Source organism: Pseudorasbora parva, chromosome 3 (assembly GCF_024679245.1).
Source record: "Pseudorasbora parva isolate DD20220531a chromosome 3, ASM2467924v1, whole genome shotgun sequence".
Lineage (NCBI taxonomy): Eukaryota > Metazoa > Chordata > Actinopteri > Cypriniformes > Gobionidae > Pseudorasbora > Pseudorasbora parva.
Window position 1 is genome coordinate 21,623,693 of NC_090174.1, and position 16,785 is coordinate 21,640,477.

The 16,785-nt window shown below is 36.4% G+C and overlaps 1 protein-coding gene across 3 annotated transcripts; it reads left to right on the forward strand.

The window, feature by feature from the left end:
• The first annotated feature begins 219 nt into the window (after nt 1-219).
• On the forward strand, nt 220-16,532 carry mfsd10 (major facilitator superfamily domain containing 10). Of its 3 annotated transcripts, none has more exons than XM_067438125.1 (13): nt 220-316; nt 1,379-1,578; nt 7,148-7,244; nt 7,357-7,460; nt 8,500-8,658; nt 8,752-8,931; nt 10,673-10,781; nt 10,896-11,007; nt 11,525-11,633; nt 11,774-11,864; nt 11,993-12,040; nt 13,393-13,482; nt 13,683-16,532. In XM_067438125.1, the coding sequence occupies exons 2-13, from the start codon at nt 1,432-1,434 to the stop codon at nt 13,784-13,786; spliced, it is 1,350 nt and encodes a 449-aa protein (XP_067294226.1). In that variant the 5' UTR covers nt 220-316; nt 1,379-1,431; the 3' UTR covers nt 13,787-16,532. The 3 variants fall into 3 exon arrangements, with proteins under 3 accessions (XP_067294226.1, XP_067294225.1, XP_067294227.1); XM_067438124.1 differs by having other exon boundaries at nt 237-323; nt 1,381-1,578; XM_067438126.1 differs by having other exon boundaries at nt 237-316; nt 1,357-1,578.
• The last annotated feature ends 253 nt before the right edge of the window (nt 16,533-16,785 follow it).

The window sequence follows — 16,785 nt, forward strand, 5'->3', positions numbered from 1 at the left end:
CAGCTGATTATGAGTATTACAGTTATCACAATTAAGTTGTTTTTTTTACAGTACTCCAATTTGTTCCGAATTACCTTCATAATATAGACCACATCAATCTATATTTTGTGGCAGACTCTCATTTGTAAATATTTGCACACTTCATTAAATTGACTTCAGTTGTACAGCTCGCGCTTCATCCCTTTTCACGTGACGGTTGTCGTAGCTGGTGAAATGAGACACCGCACTCGCGCTTCCTGGTGTGTGTTCATGATGGGGGAGTGTGTGGGGAAGTAGCAGCATCTTCTGGGAACTTTGATTGCACACTGCGAGCTTAAGCCAAGGTAAGATATCAAGTCACCTGACCGTCTAGGCTAAACGAAGAAAATAAACGATTTAAAAGAGTTTCAAACTGCCAACTCTCTTAGAATTTGTTAGAGATGATTTGAGAGCTGCATGTTTTCCCGGAGACTCACGCACGCAGACCCGATTGAAATACTGTATGGGCGGTGCGAGTTTAACTTTATATGACGGTGCATAATGGAAGTTAAGTTTTGGTATTTTAATTTTAAGTTAATTAAAGTTATAGCAAGTTGTTTTTAAATCAGTCCTCGATTAAATAAGCCAATTGAAATATTTATTTGATGATTTTTGGCTAGACTTTATTTTACAGTAAAACCCTGACCCTACAGTAACGTGCTGTCAGTTAATATTATTACAATTAACAATAACAACAACAACACTGACATATTTTTAAAGGCTTTTTTGGTAACACTTTTTACAGTGTCCTTGTTACGCGTGTTACATGTCTAAAGAAGTAACAGTAAACTGCATATTTACAAGCAACTCCATGAACCAAATCATAATCCTATAGTAAGAACGTGTTGTTAATTAATATTATCCAGCCTACTTATTTGTGAAATTACAACAAGGGTACTGAAATATTTATTAAATGTTTTTCCTTGTTATATATTTGTTGTACTTACTATAGCAGTAACTGTTAATTATGAATAATTACAATAAACCAAGCCTCTAAACGTATAGTATGTATTTATTGTGCATTTTTATTACTCAGTACTCATTTGTGCAATTACACTGTAATAAGGTCTCCTTAAAATAAAGTGTAACCTACCTTTTATATTTATAGTAAATATATACTAAAATGTAAAATGTTGGTACAATATGGTGATTTTATTATATGGTATTTAGGTATATCCAATGGTACTGACTGAATGATTTGTAAACTATATTTACATTACTTTAAAGAATACCATCATTTTACCAACATTTTTTACAATATCAGTGAATATATTGGTACTTTAGTTTTAAGGACAAATAATGGAGTTTATACTGTTGTTCAATGTTTTGCTTTTGTTTAGTGATTTAATTCACTGCCAACAGGAGATGCTTTAAGATTTCTCAGCTGTAAAGAAAAACTACCGGAGTAGAGACATGGCAGGTGATAAAACTACATCTGAGGATGTTTACTCCTCCAGAGTCATCAGGGTGGTTTTCTTGGCACTGCTGCTTGACTTGCTGGGTTTCACATTATTACTTCCACTGCTCCCTTCCATCTTGGACCACTACAGTCAAACTGGGGTGAGATCATCTTTTTAAGGTTATCATTTGGATATTTTGTTGTAATAAAATCTCAAACGGTGTTTCGCTGGCTCTTTATTAAAAAATACATGCTGCTGTATTTTGACCTAGATTAGTCATGCATGCAACTATAGTGTGTGACAGTGCATGATCCATTCCAGTCAGGACATGTTTCCCCTAACTATGACTTTTGAAGAAAGGATATACAGACAATTTCTAGTACAAAAGTCAGAGATGACTTATATGATTACTTAATGAATTAATGAACTTTATAATATTAAGTAATTTAGTTCAAGAGACAAGTCTGTGGAAAACCTCCAAGCTCAGAACTCAGAACATCTTTCTCATTAAATGAAGCTGACAATGGCTTCATTCACTTTTTCATGTAGTGCAGTCTCATTGAGCTAATCCAATTTTCACCCACTGGACTGGGGGACAGCACCCGTTGAAAAATTTCAGAATTGCAAAAAAATATTTTCTTATTCAGTATTTTTGTCTTGTTTTTCAGTACAAATATACACATTTTTAAATCGATACATTACCTTGAGAATCAAAATGACTTGTTTTCTGAAAAAAAAAAGTTTTTCCTTTTTTTGTAAAGCACAAATTTACTTACTTGTTTCAATGTTTCAGGAAACAAGAATCAATATCTTAAGTAATTTTCCTTATCAACTAAATGTGTCTTGATTTAAAGGTGCACTGTGTACACTTTAGTGGCATCTATCGGTGAGGTTGCAAATTGCAACTGCCTACCTCTCACCCATCCTTTTGAACCACCCCACACAGGACAAAGGTGTCATCGTCTGAGATGGCAGAGAGTAGCTAGCGCTCTGCAGAGAAGTGTGTCCCTTCAGGGCTACTGTAGAAACATGACGGCGCAAAATGGTGACTTCACTGTAAGGGGAACCGTGGTGAATGTAGAAAAATGGCTCATTCTAAGGCCCTGTCCAGTGTCCACGAACATGGGTATTTTCAAAACCGCAGCTCTTTCTACGTGGTTTGACTGTTCGTCCACGTGGAAACGCAGTATCCGGTAACTGAAACCAGACTTTTTTGAAAACTCTGGCCAGGGTGAAGATTTTTAGAAACTCGCGTTGTCGTGTAGAGGCTGAAGCGAGGGTGTAGAGGGAGAAGTCGGCCTGTGAAGTCGAAGTGCATGCCGTTCTCTCATTTGTTAGACGTCAGATTCTGCACTGTCATCTCTTTTGTTTTTGTACATGAGTCGAATCTATGCAATGACAGCTGTTGTAGATTTTAATAACTCTGCTAACAGCGCTTATCACATTTTTACATAATACATGCGCAGTTATCTCATTGTATTGCAGAACAGAGGCGCCAGAATGCAATAATAATACTAAATAGTAAGGCAAGTGTGTAAAGATATTATAGTTCACATGAACTGTGCATACACAGTTATATATCTCTGAGTCCAAAGTAAAGGAACTTGTAGAAGGGTTTCACTGAGCCAATGGCATCCCTCAGTGCATCGGTGCCGTGGATGGAACCTATTCGGATATCAGGCGATATCATAGCGCGTTTTTGCGTTTTCATGTGGACAGAGTTTTATTCCAAACCGTGCTTGTGTGGACATGAGTGTTTTTTAAAATGGAGGAGGAAAAGCCATGGTTATAAAAATACCCATGTACATGTGGACTAGGCCTGAGGTATTAAAAATAAAATATGTAATTATGTAAGGTCTGATACACCACTAAAAACAGCTATGTATATTATATTGAATTTATGTTAATAGATATTCATAAATTTTACACTTCACCTCTTAAGATTTGTTTATTTAAGTGCAAAAAAACAATAACAGTGATCCTTCAATTATTACACGGCTACTAGTCTCAAATAAATTAGACACAAAATATTGTCTTGAGATTAAATATTTTATTAGCTCTTATGCGAAGCTTCCATGAAGAAAAACAGTTCCAACCTGCTTTAAGCCTATATCTATTGCTGCTAAATGTTGAAAATGAATACTGAACAACCCAAAGTTAGTCCCAAAAATGAAACCAAACCTATGATTTACTCACCCTCGAGTCATTATAGGTGTATATGACATTCTTCTTTCAGACAAATACAATCGGAGTTATATTTAAAAAGTCCAGGCTAACGTTAATCCCAGCAGTAGTTGTAGCTGTTTTTGAAGTCCATAAAAAATGGAGCTGTCCCTCAAATAACGTGCTCCACGCGGCTCCGATGGGTTAATAGAGCCTTCTGATTCGAATTGATGCGTTTGTGTAAGAAACCCGCCTTGAAGTCTTCCATTGTAGCCATGGCTGTTTAAGTATATAACAGGTACAAGATGGCGCCAGCGTTAAGCATAGAAGTAGTCAAGATAACTCGTAGTACCCATATGAGTGGTTGTTATCTGGAAATAACACACCGCTGGAATGCGCGATTGACCAATTTAGAATCAAGTATTTCACAGAGCCGTGTAATAAGATAATAATAATAATAATACGCTGTTTGTTATTTGTCCAGAGGAGAACTGGCACCCCGACTGAGCCTGGTTTCTCCCAAGGTTTATTTTTCTCCGTTATAACACCTGATGGAGTTTTGGTTCCTTGCCACTGTCGCCTTTGGCTTGGTTTGCTCAGTTGGGTACTCAAATTTTCAGCTAAATTATCCAAATTAATCTATTTAGTAAACTAAATTAACTAAAACTAAATAACTGATCTGCCCACATTGTCACTGTATGATAATTTAACTAGACTGATGACATCACTGTTTTCTCCTGAGCGGCTGTACAGCCGAATCAAATTCTGTTGCATTATTTTCCTGTTAACACTGTCAACCAATCAATCAATCAATCAATCAATCAACTTTATTAATATAGCGCTTTTACAATCACGATTGTGTCAAAGCAACTTCACAGTGTCAAACAGGACAACACTGCAACAAAATTAGATTTGGCTGTACAGTCGTTCTGAAGAAAACAGTGATGTTATCAGCTTATTTTAATTTATCATATAGCGACAATGTTGGCAGATCTGTATTATAGTTTAGAGAATTAATTAAAACCTAATTCATACATTTTATTAGTATAATTAGTTAAATAACTTTGATCATAATTTGAGTGTCCTCAACTGAGCAAGCCAAGCCAAAGGCGACAGTGGCAAGGAACCAAAACTCCATCAGGGCATGATCGAGAAAAATAAACCTTGGGAGAAACCAGACTCTGGGTGCCAGTTCTCCTCTGGCCTATTATCAACAGTGTATCATTATGATTCTGGCAACCTTACAGGTCAGAAATTATATTAGATCGGAATATTCAAAATTTCAGGATATCACGGAAGAGACAGGTTTATTTAGGATGGGGCGTTGATTACACAAGACTATGAATACATGAAAGATCGGAATTATTGCGCCAGAGACGGGTTTATGAGCATGTCGTGCCGGTGAGGCACGAGGAGACACCAATTGACACAGTCTCAGCAGACACTCCAGGATGTGTTGGTCATGTCCAGGAGCAGGTCCACCATCCGATCCGGACACGGCCCGGATCCGGGATAAACCTTGGGATAAACAGAGAGACTAACATTAGCGTAGATTAGCAAACATTTTTATGATGTAACGAGTACATCAGGTGTTATGGGAAGTGTTCCTGGTTCCGGCTGACCTAGTTAATGCGCCCGTTTCACACATACTCCGTCTGCAGTGCGTGTGCGGTGCGTATTTTTTTCAGTACCCATGTTAACGGATGACAGCTTTCACACTGCACACGGATGCTGTCCGTCAGTCAGTTCCAGGAGCGTTGCGTCTGCAGCAGTGCACGGATCGTTTTCGTACCGAGTCTATTTTTTGCTGCGCTGCGTTGCTGCATTAAAGTGATAGAACATTGTTCGCATTAAAATAAACATGTACTGATGCGAAAATCTAGTAATTTCACCACAGATGCATATCATTTAAAATATACTCTTGTTTCAAAGTCAACACATGCTTTTTTTTCTCAAGTAAAGCAAAAAAACGACACCTTACCTGGCATTTAGGTAAAAAAATGTGCCATAATGGATAGCACTCGTACTTTCTTGGAGGTGGAAAGTTCTTTTTGACCGGCAGGATTTCTTTTCAAAGGGTGTAAAAACGAAAGAAAAGACGAGAGTCGGCTGTTTTTGAATAGACTATTGTAAGTTTCAAATTAAAAATGTTTGTGATTTAAGGCTATAAACTATGTTTAAATGTTTTGCCACTTGTGTGAGCTAAATCTAAAGTAGATAAACATGAATAAATGAATGTAATAAAATGAAGGCTACGTAACCTGACTTCTATTAAAGAGTAAACAAAGAGAATTGCAATTCTGATAAGCCATGTTCAGTAAAAACTTTAGGATTTTAAATAATAAATAATGAATCAATGCTGTGTTTGTGGTGTGCAACAGCGGATCAGTTGGGGACTGCAAACGCAGCATATGTGAAAGCACAACAGGGCATGGGGCTCCTGCAACGCACACGCAACGCAACACGCACCGCACACGCACTGCAGACAGAGTATGTGTGAAACGGGCGTAACAATCAGTCAATTGATTTGAATAATGAAAGTTAAAAATGTTCTATGTGTATGCCATAGTAAAGAGATGCGTTTTTAGTCTAGATTTAAACTGACAGAGTGTGTCAGCTTCCCGAACAATGTTAGGAAGACTGTTCCAGAGTTTAGGTGCTGAATAGGAAAGGATCGACCGCCTGCAGTTGATTAAGATATTCTAGGTATTATCAACTGGCCAGAGTTTTGAGACCGCAACAGACGTGATGGAGTATAATGTGTTAAGAGCTCGCTTAAGTACTGAGGAGCTAAACCATTTAGTGCTTTGTAAGTAATAAGCAAGATTTTAAAATGTATGCAATGTTTAATAGGGAGCCAGTGCAGTGTTGACAGAATTGGGCTAATATGATCGTACTTCCTGGTTCTAGTAAGAACTCGAGCTGCTGCATTTTGGACTAGCTGGAGTTTGTTTATTAAGCAAGTAGGGCAACCACCCAGTAGAGCATTACAATAATCTAGCTTTGAGCTCATGAACGCATGTACTAACTGTTCAGCATTTTGCATTGAAAGCATGTGCCGTAATTTAGATATATTTTTAAGATGGTAGAATGCGGTTATACAGATGGTAGAAACGTGGCTTTCAAATGAAAGATGGGTATCAAAGAGAACGCCCAGGTTCCTCACTGACGACGAGGGCTTGACAGAGCAGTCATCAAGTGTTAGACAGTATTCTCGGTTACTACTTGTGGAGCTTTTCTGTCCAATAATTAAAAATTCAGTTTTATCTGAATTAAGTTGCAGGAAATTATTATTCATCCAATTTTTTATATCAGCTATGCATTCCGTTAATCTTGTGAATTGGTAGGTTTCGTCAGGGCGTGAGGAAATATAGAGCTGAGTATCGTCAGCATAACAATGAAAACTAACGGCATGTTTCCTAATACAATCTGCATTGTAAAAAGCACTATATAAATAAAATTGACTTGACTTGACAATGCTAAGAAAAATCATTGCCATGTGCATAAAATAGCTTATGATTTTGATGTTGTAATTTCTGCATCACTTTTTCCTGTCAATTCTACAGGACGGTGTGTATCAGTCATTACAGAGCATAGTGAACTGGTTCAGAGGGGCAGTTGGAGTTCCTTTGGACACAAAATATAACAGTGTTCTTTTTGGAGGTAACTTCATTGCTATGGTTGATATTGAGGGTTTCTTTAAATGCAGCACATAATTTGAACTGACCTTTTGTATTGAGGACATGTACATTGATTATCTTCTTTGGTGTCTTAGGTCTGATTGGCTCTCTGTACTCGTTACTACAATTTCTGTCATCACCCATTATTGGGGCTCTTTCAGATGATTATGGAAGAAAACCATTGCTCCTGTTAACAACTGTGAGTACAGACAAAATTAGATCATATAAAGCAGGGATTTCCTGTTTAATTGAAAGTCAAACTTCTTTGACCAAAAATATTTACTTTGAACTAGCCACTGAGATGTTAAAGGGAAAAGTTCAGCCCAAAATGACAATTCTGTCATCATTTGCTCACCCTCAAGTTGTTCCAAACCTGTATGAGTTTCTTTCTTCTGCTGAACACAAAAAATATATATTTAGAAGAATGTTTGTAACAAAGCGGAAAGAACAACCATTCACTACCATAGTAGGGTAAAAAATACTATGGTATTCAATGGTTGTTTTCTCTGCTTTGTTACAAACATTCTTCAAAATATCCTTTTTTTTCCAACTCATACAGGTTTGGGGGGTTTGTTGCACATGCTCACTCACATTATAGTGAACAGACACGTTCAGTTTTTAACTGTAAAGTCTGTTCTCTAACTGAAATAAATTATTTTATTATTATGAAAATTAACACAAAGCTAGGGGAGGTGGGCAAGTGATCCAGTGAATCATTAGCGGTGGCTTTGTTGGGAGTGGCCTTGTACGGCAGCGAAGCAAGTGCATTCTGGGAGTTGTTGTCTTTCATTCACACGAGCCAAAAATCAATTTTCTGGCTTTTCTGAGTCTAGAAGATACCAAATTCAAAAATAATTTCACATGTCTTCTACATAAATCACCCAGTTTAAATACTCATTCATCTTCCCAGCGCTGAAGAACCCCTTTAAATTAATATTCCCATAATTTAACAATAAATTTGCATGTTCACGGTTCTCATGTTGGTTAATTGTGATAATTACATGCAGGTAAACAAATAAATAAATGTAGTTTATATATTTATTATTTTAATCCTTATTTTTTCATCAACCCCCAGGTTAAATTAATAAAATGAATACAATAAACAAATCCCAAATTCTGATATAGGGTATTAATTAAGAGAAATTTAAATACTAACATATTGCCTTTTAATGTATGTCAATGACTCGAGGCCTTTTCTAGACTTAGTAGATCTAAGTAACATTCTCCTTGTTTTTCAGGTAGGTCTCGTGGCGTCCTACGTTCTGTGGGCTTTCTCTCACAGTTTTACTGTTTTTCTGTTGTCTCGAGTGGTGGGAGGCATTTGTAAAGGTAATGTCAGCCTGTGCACAGCTGTTGTGGCCGACCTGCCTTGCCCTAAAGCAAGAAGCAAGGGAATGGTGAGTTACTGTCATTAACATTATGAATTGTTTTCAGGACAGATTTGACATGTGGACTTCAGATTTAGTGGATTTGTTTTCTTCTATTTTCAGGCAATGATTGGTGTTGCTTTCTCCTTGGGGTTCACATTGGGTCCATTGATGGGAGCATACTTTGCTCTGAGACTCAAAGATGCTGAGGTGTTCTATCAAGGCCCTGCCATGCTGGCTGTCCTTTTTTCTTTAGCAGACCTTCTTTTTATTTTCCTCATGCTGCCAGAGACTTTAAAAAAGGTCAGTGATGTTACAATATGCAACAACCAGAGGCTAACTTTTAATAAATAGTTATAAGTTAGTGACTAAAATAATGCATGGGATATGTAATCTGCCACTTCAGGTACATATACTATATAAATCTAAGTGAACTTATTATTCAAATGTGCTTTAATATTATAGGTCTGGTTTCACAGACACGGCTTAGATTAAACCAGAATGTATGCCTTAGTTCACGTCTGATGTTTGATCCACTTAACAAAGCGCGGTACACGGTAATACAATTGGGCTACAAAATAGTGTGTTGATTCCTATGGTAATAAATTAAAATAATTTGAAAACAATACCAGTTTACAACATCCAGCAGCACCATTAACTGTTTTTGCACACCTAAATAATAATTTGAGACGTCAGGCATCCGAAAGCCTGGCACGGCCATTTCATTAAAGTTTAAAATGGCTGCGCCTTCTCATGTTAAAAATAAGATGGAAAGATAATTTAAAAAAACTAATTATTTTAATGGGTTTAGTCTTTGTATCTGTTTGTTTGCAGTTTTAATCAGGTCTCCATTGTTGGAGTAGAACTGGTTAAGCGGCGCTGTCGCAAAAAAACTAGGGTCCTAGAACTGCGGTGCTAAAACTGCAGTCTCCAGTATTGCAGGAATAAGATATTGGTTGATTGCAAGCTTGCATTCAGATTTGCCTCCATCCAATCAACAGTGATGGATAGAACCAAGTCCCCACCCTGGATGCATGACACGTTACGGAAGTAGAGATCTGGTGCTACTTCCATTACATGAAAGTGTCATGAACTGGCTTTAAAAAAAATGTATACTGTTGTCTGAGGTCAACTAATGATGTTTGTGTGGTTTTTACATTCAAAAACATCATAACTAATAAGTAATAGGCTATTTTCTACACTGGTTTTGAGGCTCTCTCCAAAACGCTGGGTTTTAGTGGGCGTGCCGCACTGGAGACTAGGAAGTAAACGCCCACGGCTAGGATTGGATTAGATTAGCATATTTAATGAGCTTAAGCTCCCCTGTCAGTCCACATGAGGGAGAGGAGAGATTGAGGGAGAAGCAGCAACCGGAATGATTTTCTCGATCACAGGGCTTGTAAACGTCTTTATCAAATAAACACAATTATTTATTTCTCATCCACCTGCGAATGATTGGACTATTATTTATATATTACACATAGCCCGCTATTTCGGTCGATATAAGCGCGAACCGCGTGCCGCCCTTCAAGTGTCATGTCGAGACTCGAGAGACAACAACACAGATCAATAACGGAATATTATGAGATTCATCGGCCTACCCAGCTTTGCGAGCCCTGGCCCATACGTATCTGAGTCCAGCGTGCTAAAGGTATGTTTTAGTTAGACACGTTGAGCAAAACGATTTAAAACTATTACATATAAAAACATGTTTTACCATGTTAAACCATGTTTAACATGTTAAAGTTCAACCACTCATTCCTAATATTAGGATCTGTGCTTATGCAGTGACTGTATTCTTCCACAACCAGGAATAGCGCAATATCTTTCTATCTTCCTCAAGTTGTTTATTGTTGTTGGCTAGCTAGCATGAGCCCCCATGAGTCGGTGGGCGGGGGTTCTGGATTAGACGTGCTGTAGAGGTGTGTTTCGTAGCATGTGATTTCTTAATTCATCACCCCTTTAATTGTGATCACTTTCTGAATAGACTTTAGAATTATTTATAGCATTGTCTTCAATTATAAATTTAATGAATGCTTTTCAGGGGGCATCAGAATCTTCAGGGATCCAACAATCTGGAGATTTTCTTCACCCTGTTGCACTTTTCAGATTTACTGCAGTTACAAGAACAGAGAATCCACCGTCTGAACAAAGTGAGAGCATAAAGTTTCACACAACCTTGAAGTCTTGAACTTTACCATTTTAAATAATGAATAAACAGTTTTGTGTGTGATTTTTCTTTTCTTTTTTGTTGTTTTTCACAATAGAAATGCAAAATCTCAAGGTGCTTGGACTGGTTTACTTCACATATCTATATCTCTTTTCTGGGTTGGAATTCACCTTGAGTTTTCTGACACATCAACGCTTCCAGTTTTCCAGGTGAGAACTGAATCTATAGCTAACACAACATTTCTGAATGTCACAACTTTTACCTAACAGCTACAAAAGTTGTGGTAACTGCTGCTACATTTCAAACAGCATTCAAAGAAATGTGCAACATTATAAAGCATGCCATTGTCTTCAACAGATAAACCGTCTGTTGCAAATCTAACTAATTGATTTTGAGTTCAGGGCTCAACTTTAAACCATGAGTAAAAAAAAAACAGCCTGTGGGTTTATTTGTATGTAGGCATTAGGAACCAGGAAGTTTGGGAGAATTTATTATATATCATAAACAACCAGAATGGGGGAAAAGTGAACAAAGGTCAAAGAAAAGTAGCTGCCCCTAGGATAATATATTATTTCAATATACCAATGTAGTGCTACATAGTCAGAGATAAGTTTGGCTTAATCAGAACCTTGACATACTGATAATATTGTGTGTATCATTGAGCATCTGAAGCCTATGGTTTTGCCTGAGGGTTTTAAAGGGAAACACTGCCTTCTTCTGTTGTAGTATGCAGCAGGGGAAGATGTTCTTTTTCATCGGCATTACCATGGCAGTGATCCAGGGCGGATATGCCCGCAGGATCAAACCAGGCCATCAGATCCAGACTGTTAAAGTGGTAAACTCTTTCATGCGTTACTGGATCACAAGTTCAATTTCAAAATCAATTTTCTTGGAACTCTGAATATGATTTAATGATTAACTAGTCAAAGGTATGCAAATTGTGACTACATATTTGTTTTCATTTGTTTATTTCAGGCAATTATATCACTTATACCAGCCTTCTTGCTCATTGGAATAGCATGGAATTTGACGCTACTCTATTCAGGCTTATTTTTATACTCTTTTGGTAAGCAACTGTGTATCAATTCTGTCAGTGTACAAATGCATTATTATTATTATCATCAAAATAAAAACATACTTTATTTTTTGCATTAGTATTTCAGTTTGTAATAATTCATGCATTTACTTTTGCAGCTGCTGCTATTGTTGTTCCGTGTCTTTCAACACAAGTGTCTGAACATGGTGGGCTTTTTTGTTAAGTTCCTTTAAATTTGATCCATTCTGTAGATTTTTGAGAGGACATTACTAAAAAGGATAGTTGACCAAAAAATGAAAACTTTTTTTCTTCTGTGGTACACAAAAGAAGATATTTATTTTAAAAGGTGGTGACCAAACAGTTGTGGTTACCATTGTTAGGTGTTAACAGTTTATGACCCAAGACCAGTAGTGAAAATTGAAGACCAAGAGTCAGGAGTGCAATTAATTAAAGGAAAATTTTCTGAAGAATAGTTTGCAGCTTTAAGTCTCACAAGGAGTTTGTAGGCCGCGCTCCCTCTCTCCCCATCTTGTCGCCCCGCCTATAGTACATTCAATTGTCCCAACAGTTATACTGTTTTCAAGGTCTATCCATGTCATTACTGCAAGTTGAATGATTCTGATTGCCTCAGAGAAAATGCACATGGTAAATTTCCACACATTGTCAGTTAATCAGATGCATGTGTCCATAGATTCCGTTTTGAACCTTTCACCCTGGAATTAGGCCCGTAGTAACCTTCCATGTCTGGACCAGGCGCCAGCTTGCCCAGAACAACAAGTCCACCCATCTTTTAGGATGCTCATTGTACACCTTCTCAACACTGATCTGTAACACAGAATATTGCGCACATACAAAGATAGACACTCTCTCCAAGGTTGGAGCAGATTAAGCTCCAGTTCTAGCTAGAATGTTTCCTAAAACATACTGATAACTTCCTCTCAGTGAGAGGTGCAGACATTATTCATCTTGACCCTTTAGTGTTTCAGTAAAAGAAAATATAAAATTATAAAAGACAAATCTATATTTCATATCTGAAAGCTGAGCAAACTGAGCTAAGTGTTTCTGCACTCCTGGCATGTTTTAGGGGTGTGTGATACCTCCAAAATCCAAACATACGACACCTTGTTGCTATCAAGTGTTTGGTGACCCATCACACATCTCTAGGCCAGACTCTCAGTCATCACTTAGTGGTTCTGTTGATTAAGTAAAATCATAACTGGAAACAAAAATTATAATAATATAGGAGGATAAATATGGATTAAGGCTTTGATTATTAATTGAATTAGGATATATACATGTATATTTAAGTAGCAGCCGCTTTCACCATTGACTTTCATTGTATGGTCCAAAAAATAAAAAATAAAACCTCTAAATATCTTATGTTCCACAGAAGAGGAAACGTCACTCAGTTTTAGAACAACATGAGAATGAGTAAACAATGAAAGAATGTTTTATTACTTGAGTGAACTGTCCCTTTAATAATGATGGTAATGGTCTCTCACACCTCTGTTAGTCTGAGTGTGTGAGGGTGTTAATGATTTCTGTTTTGATGTCTTAGGCTCAGCCAGTCAGAAGGGAACAGTCATGGGAATCCTTCGGAGTCTTGGAGCTTTAGCTCGGGTACTAGGCCCTATTGTGGCTTCTTCAGGTAAACATATCAAAAATAAATCCTAAGATGAAATGTCGTTTTTTTATATGTGCACTGAATGATTATGTGAACAACCCTAACCAGAATTGCAATGAATTGTCCCTTTCAATTACTGTATATCATTTATATATCAGTATGTACCTTTGTTTTTTGTAGTTGTCAGCAAATCATAACATTATTATTATTATTATTATTTTCAGTGTACTGGTTGGCTGGAGCAGAATTCTGTTATATAGTCAGTTCAGTGTTCTTTGTAGTTCCTCTGATTTTGCTGAGCCAGCTGAAGAGACTGAAGGAGGAGTGAGATCAAGATTTTTAGGAATGACTATTGTGTCATCAGGGGGTCAGACCTCTTTTTCCTTATTGAAAGCCTAAAGCCCATTAAAGAAAGTTCCTCTTATAGTGTTTACAATGAAAACCAATACAATGTACTTAACACTTATGAACATTTGTTTACTTTTCTGTTAAAAAAAAAGAGACTGTAAATAGTAAAACAATATTTCATGAATGTATTTTTTTACAACACAACACAGAAGCCGACAGATATGCATACAGTTATGTCTGTTAGTGCTAGTGTTTTATAATGACAATTGTATAAATATTACACACACACACACACATTAGGTTTTTGTGAATTGTGGGGACCATATAGGTGTAATGGATTTTACACTGTACAAACACATTCACAGATAATGCAGGCATTCATCACAGGAAACATTCATCTTTTTTTTTACATTTTCAAATGTAAACATAACAAACATAATTTAGTATGTTTATAAATCCATTTACATTGTGGGGACCTAGGCTTGTGCACAATTCAGAACTGAATTGAGAATGAATCCCAAATTCCAATTGAATTCTTGAATTTGATTTGAATTGATGTCAAAAACAGGATCTAGAATAATAATTCAAATTTGAATAAAAAAGGAAGTAGAATTTAAATTCAAGAAAAATTCAAAGAAATTCATATCCATGTCCATCTTGCCATAGCAGCTTCCTCTACAGCTGTTGAGAGAATCTTTAGTGTTGCAGGAAAGATCTTCAGAGCAGAACGCTGCAGACTCAATGATAAAACATTTGAGGAGCGATTGACAATTAGATGCATCAGTGTCGCTCAGTGAGTTTTACACTTAATGATAACTGCATTTAAAACAACTTTGTGTTATTTTATTACTCTGAAATTAAACAACATCGGAACTAATTAAACAACAATGAGGGGTTCATTTATTTAAATTTATCATTATCTGTATTTTAGAACACGATGTATGCAGGGTTGAGGAGTGACACTGTAAAAAATGAATCATGGGTCTTGTAATTTTCTGGAAATGGAGATTAATATTGAAATTAGGTGTTGTTGAATGTGTGTTTGAGTGAAGGGAAACATCTGTTAATGTATAATCTTCATATATGTTTGACATTTGAAAGAATTTCTATGTTGAAGTTTTGACCGTTACCATTGAGCAGAAGAGTAGAGCTTATGGTTAGGTTGTGATGTGAATAAGTATTATTGTTATGAATATTATTATGAAGAATGTTTCTTTGTTTTTTTATTTTTATTTATTTATTTAATAGGGACAGTGCATATTGATGAACATATATGTAAATATGCCAGATTTAGCCCATTGGCTACTTTCCATCTGTAGTCCCTGGCAGATCAGGACAAGAAATAACAAAACAATACACGCAGTCAATATAAATTACAACATTAGACTTAAACAACACATCAAAGGCTATGATCATTGTCTCGTAAGACAATGGTCAGGACAAGTAATAACAGAACAGTACACACATTCAATATAAATGACAACATTAGACTTAAACAACACTTCAGATACAATGATTACAGACCTGGTTACTCTTGAGCCAATGTTTGAGGTTTGTTTTAAATGCGTTTATTGTCAGACTGTCTCTGATCATAGCTGGTATGCTGTTCCATATCTGCCCCTTTGACTGACAGCACATGTTGACTGAAAGCTGTCCCTCTCAAAGGAACGGCACAGTCGCCTCGAGTAGAGGCTCTAGTCACTCTGTCACTTATCCCAGATCTCAATTTAATAAACTCAGTCAGAGGTAGCGGAGAAAGGCCAATGTAAACTTTTATAAATTGAACAAGCTAATTTGATTTTTTTTTTTAATTGTCAAAACTTAAGTAGTTATACTTATAAAGTAACAGACGATGAAGGTTTTTTACCCAATATTTTTAAGGCTCTCTTATATGACGATTCTATTGGTTTTAAGACATCCTGGTTTGTCATTGACCAATTTGTTATGCAATATTCAATGTGTGAAAAAATCATGCTGTGAAGAAACATTTTGGCAGCATTTTCTGGCAATAATAAACTAATTTGTTTAAAATTATGAATATTAAAATTCACAATTTTACAAATTATTTTTACATGTTTTTTAAAAGACAAACTTGAGTCAAAGTCACACCGAGATATTTAAATTCGTCTACAATTTGAATCTCCTCGCCTTTTAAAATTATATTTGAACTTGGCTTTGCTGTTGGACGCTTTTAAAATACCATATAAACTGTTTTTTTTTAGAATTTAACAGAAGACATGACTTTCTGTGCCACTCATTAATGCACGTCATAGCTTCCGTCATTGTTTCAGAAAGTTCAACATCAGACTTTACCTTAGTAAAAAATTACAGCATCATCTGCATATAGCTGAGAGTTAATGTGTGGGCAAACATCTGGCAAGTCATTAATATACAACGAAAATAAAATAGGCCCAAGTATAGAACCTTGGGGTACTCCTACTTGACACCTATGAAGATTTGATACCGTTTATTAAGACACCATGGATTCGATCTGATAAGTATGATTTCATCCAAGAAATAGCTTGTTTTGAGAAATTGAATTTAGTTAGTCTAGATAATAATATTCAGTGATCAACTGTATCAAATGCCCTTTTAAGTCCAGAAAAATGGCACCCACCAGAGGGCTACTATCCAAATAGTGTTTTACCTTTTCTAGAAAAATATTAATTGCAGTTTCTGTTGAGTAATTGGCACGAAAACCAAATTGCATAGGGTGCAGAGGCATATAGCCCAGGGATGGAAATTAACTTTTTTGTCCAGGCCATCCTTAAAAATATTCTTGTTTGCCGTAACCCGACCGACCCTGTCAATTTAGGGCCGACTCATTTTTTTTATTTTTTTCCCCTTTTAGTCCGACCGACTTGCCGGTTGTAAATTGGCTTTAAGACCGACCAATTTCTTTTTTTTACTTTTCAAACAACTAATACAACAGTAATAAAATAATATGAATTATATTTTAGTAAGTATTATAAATGTATA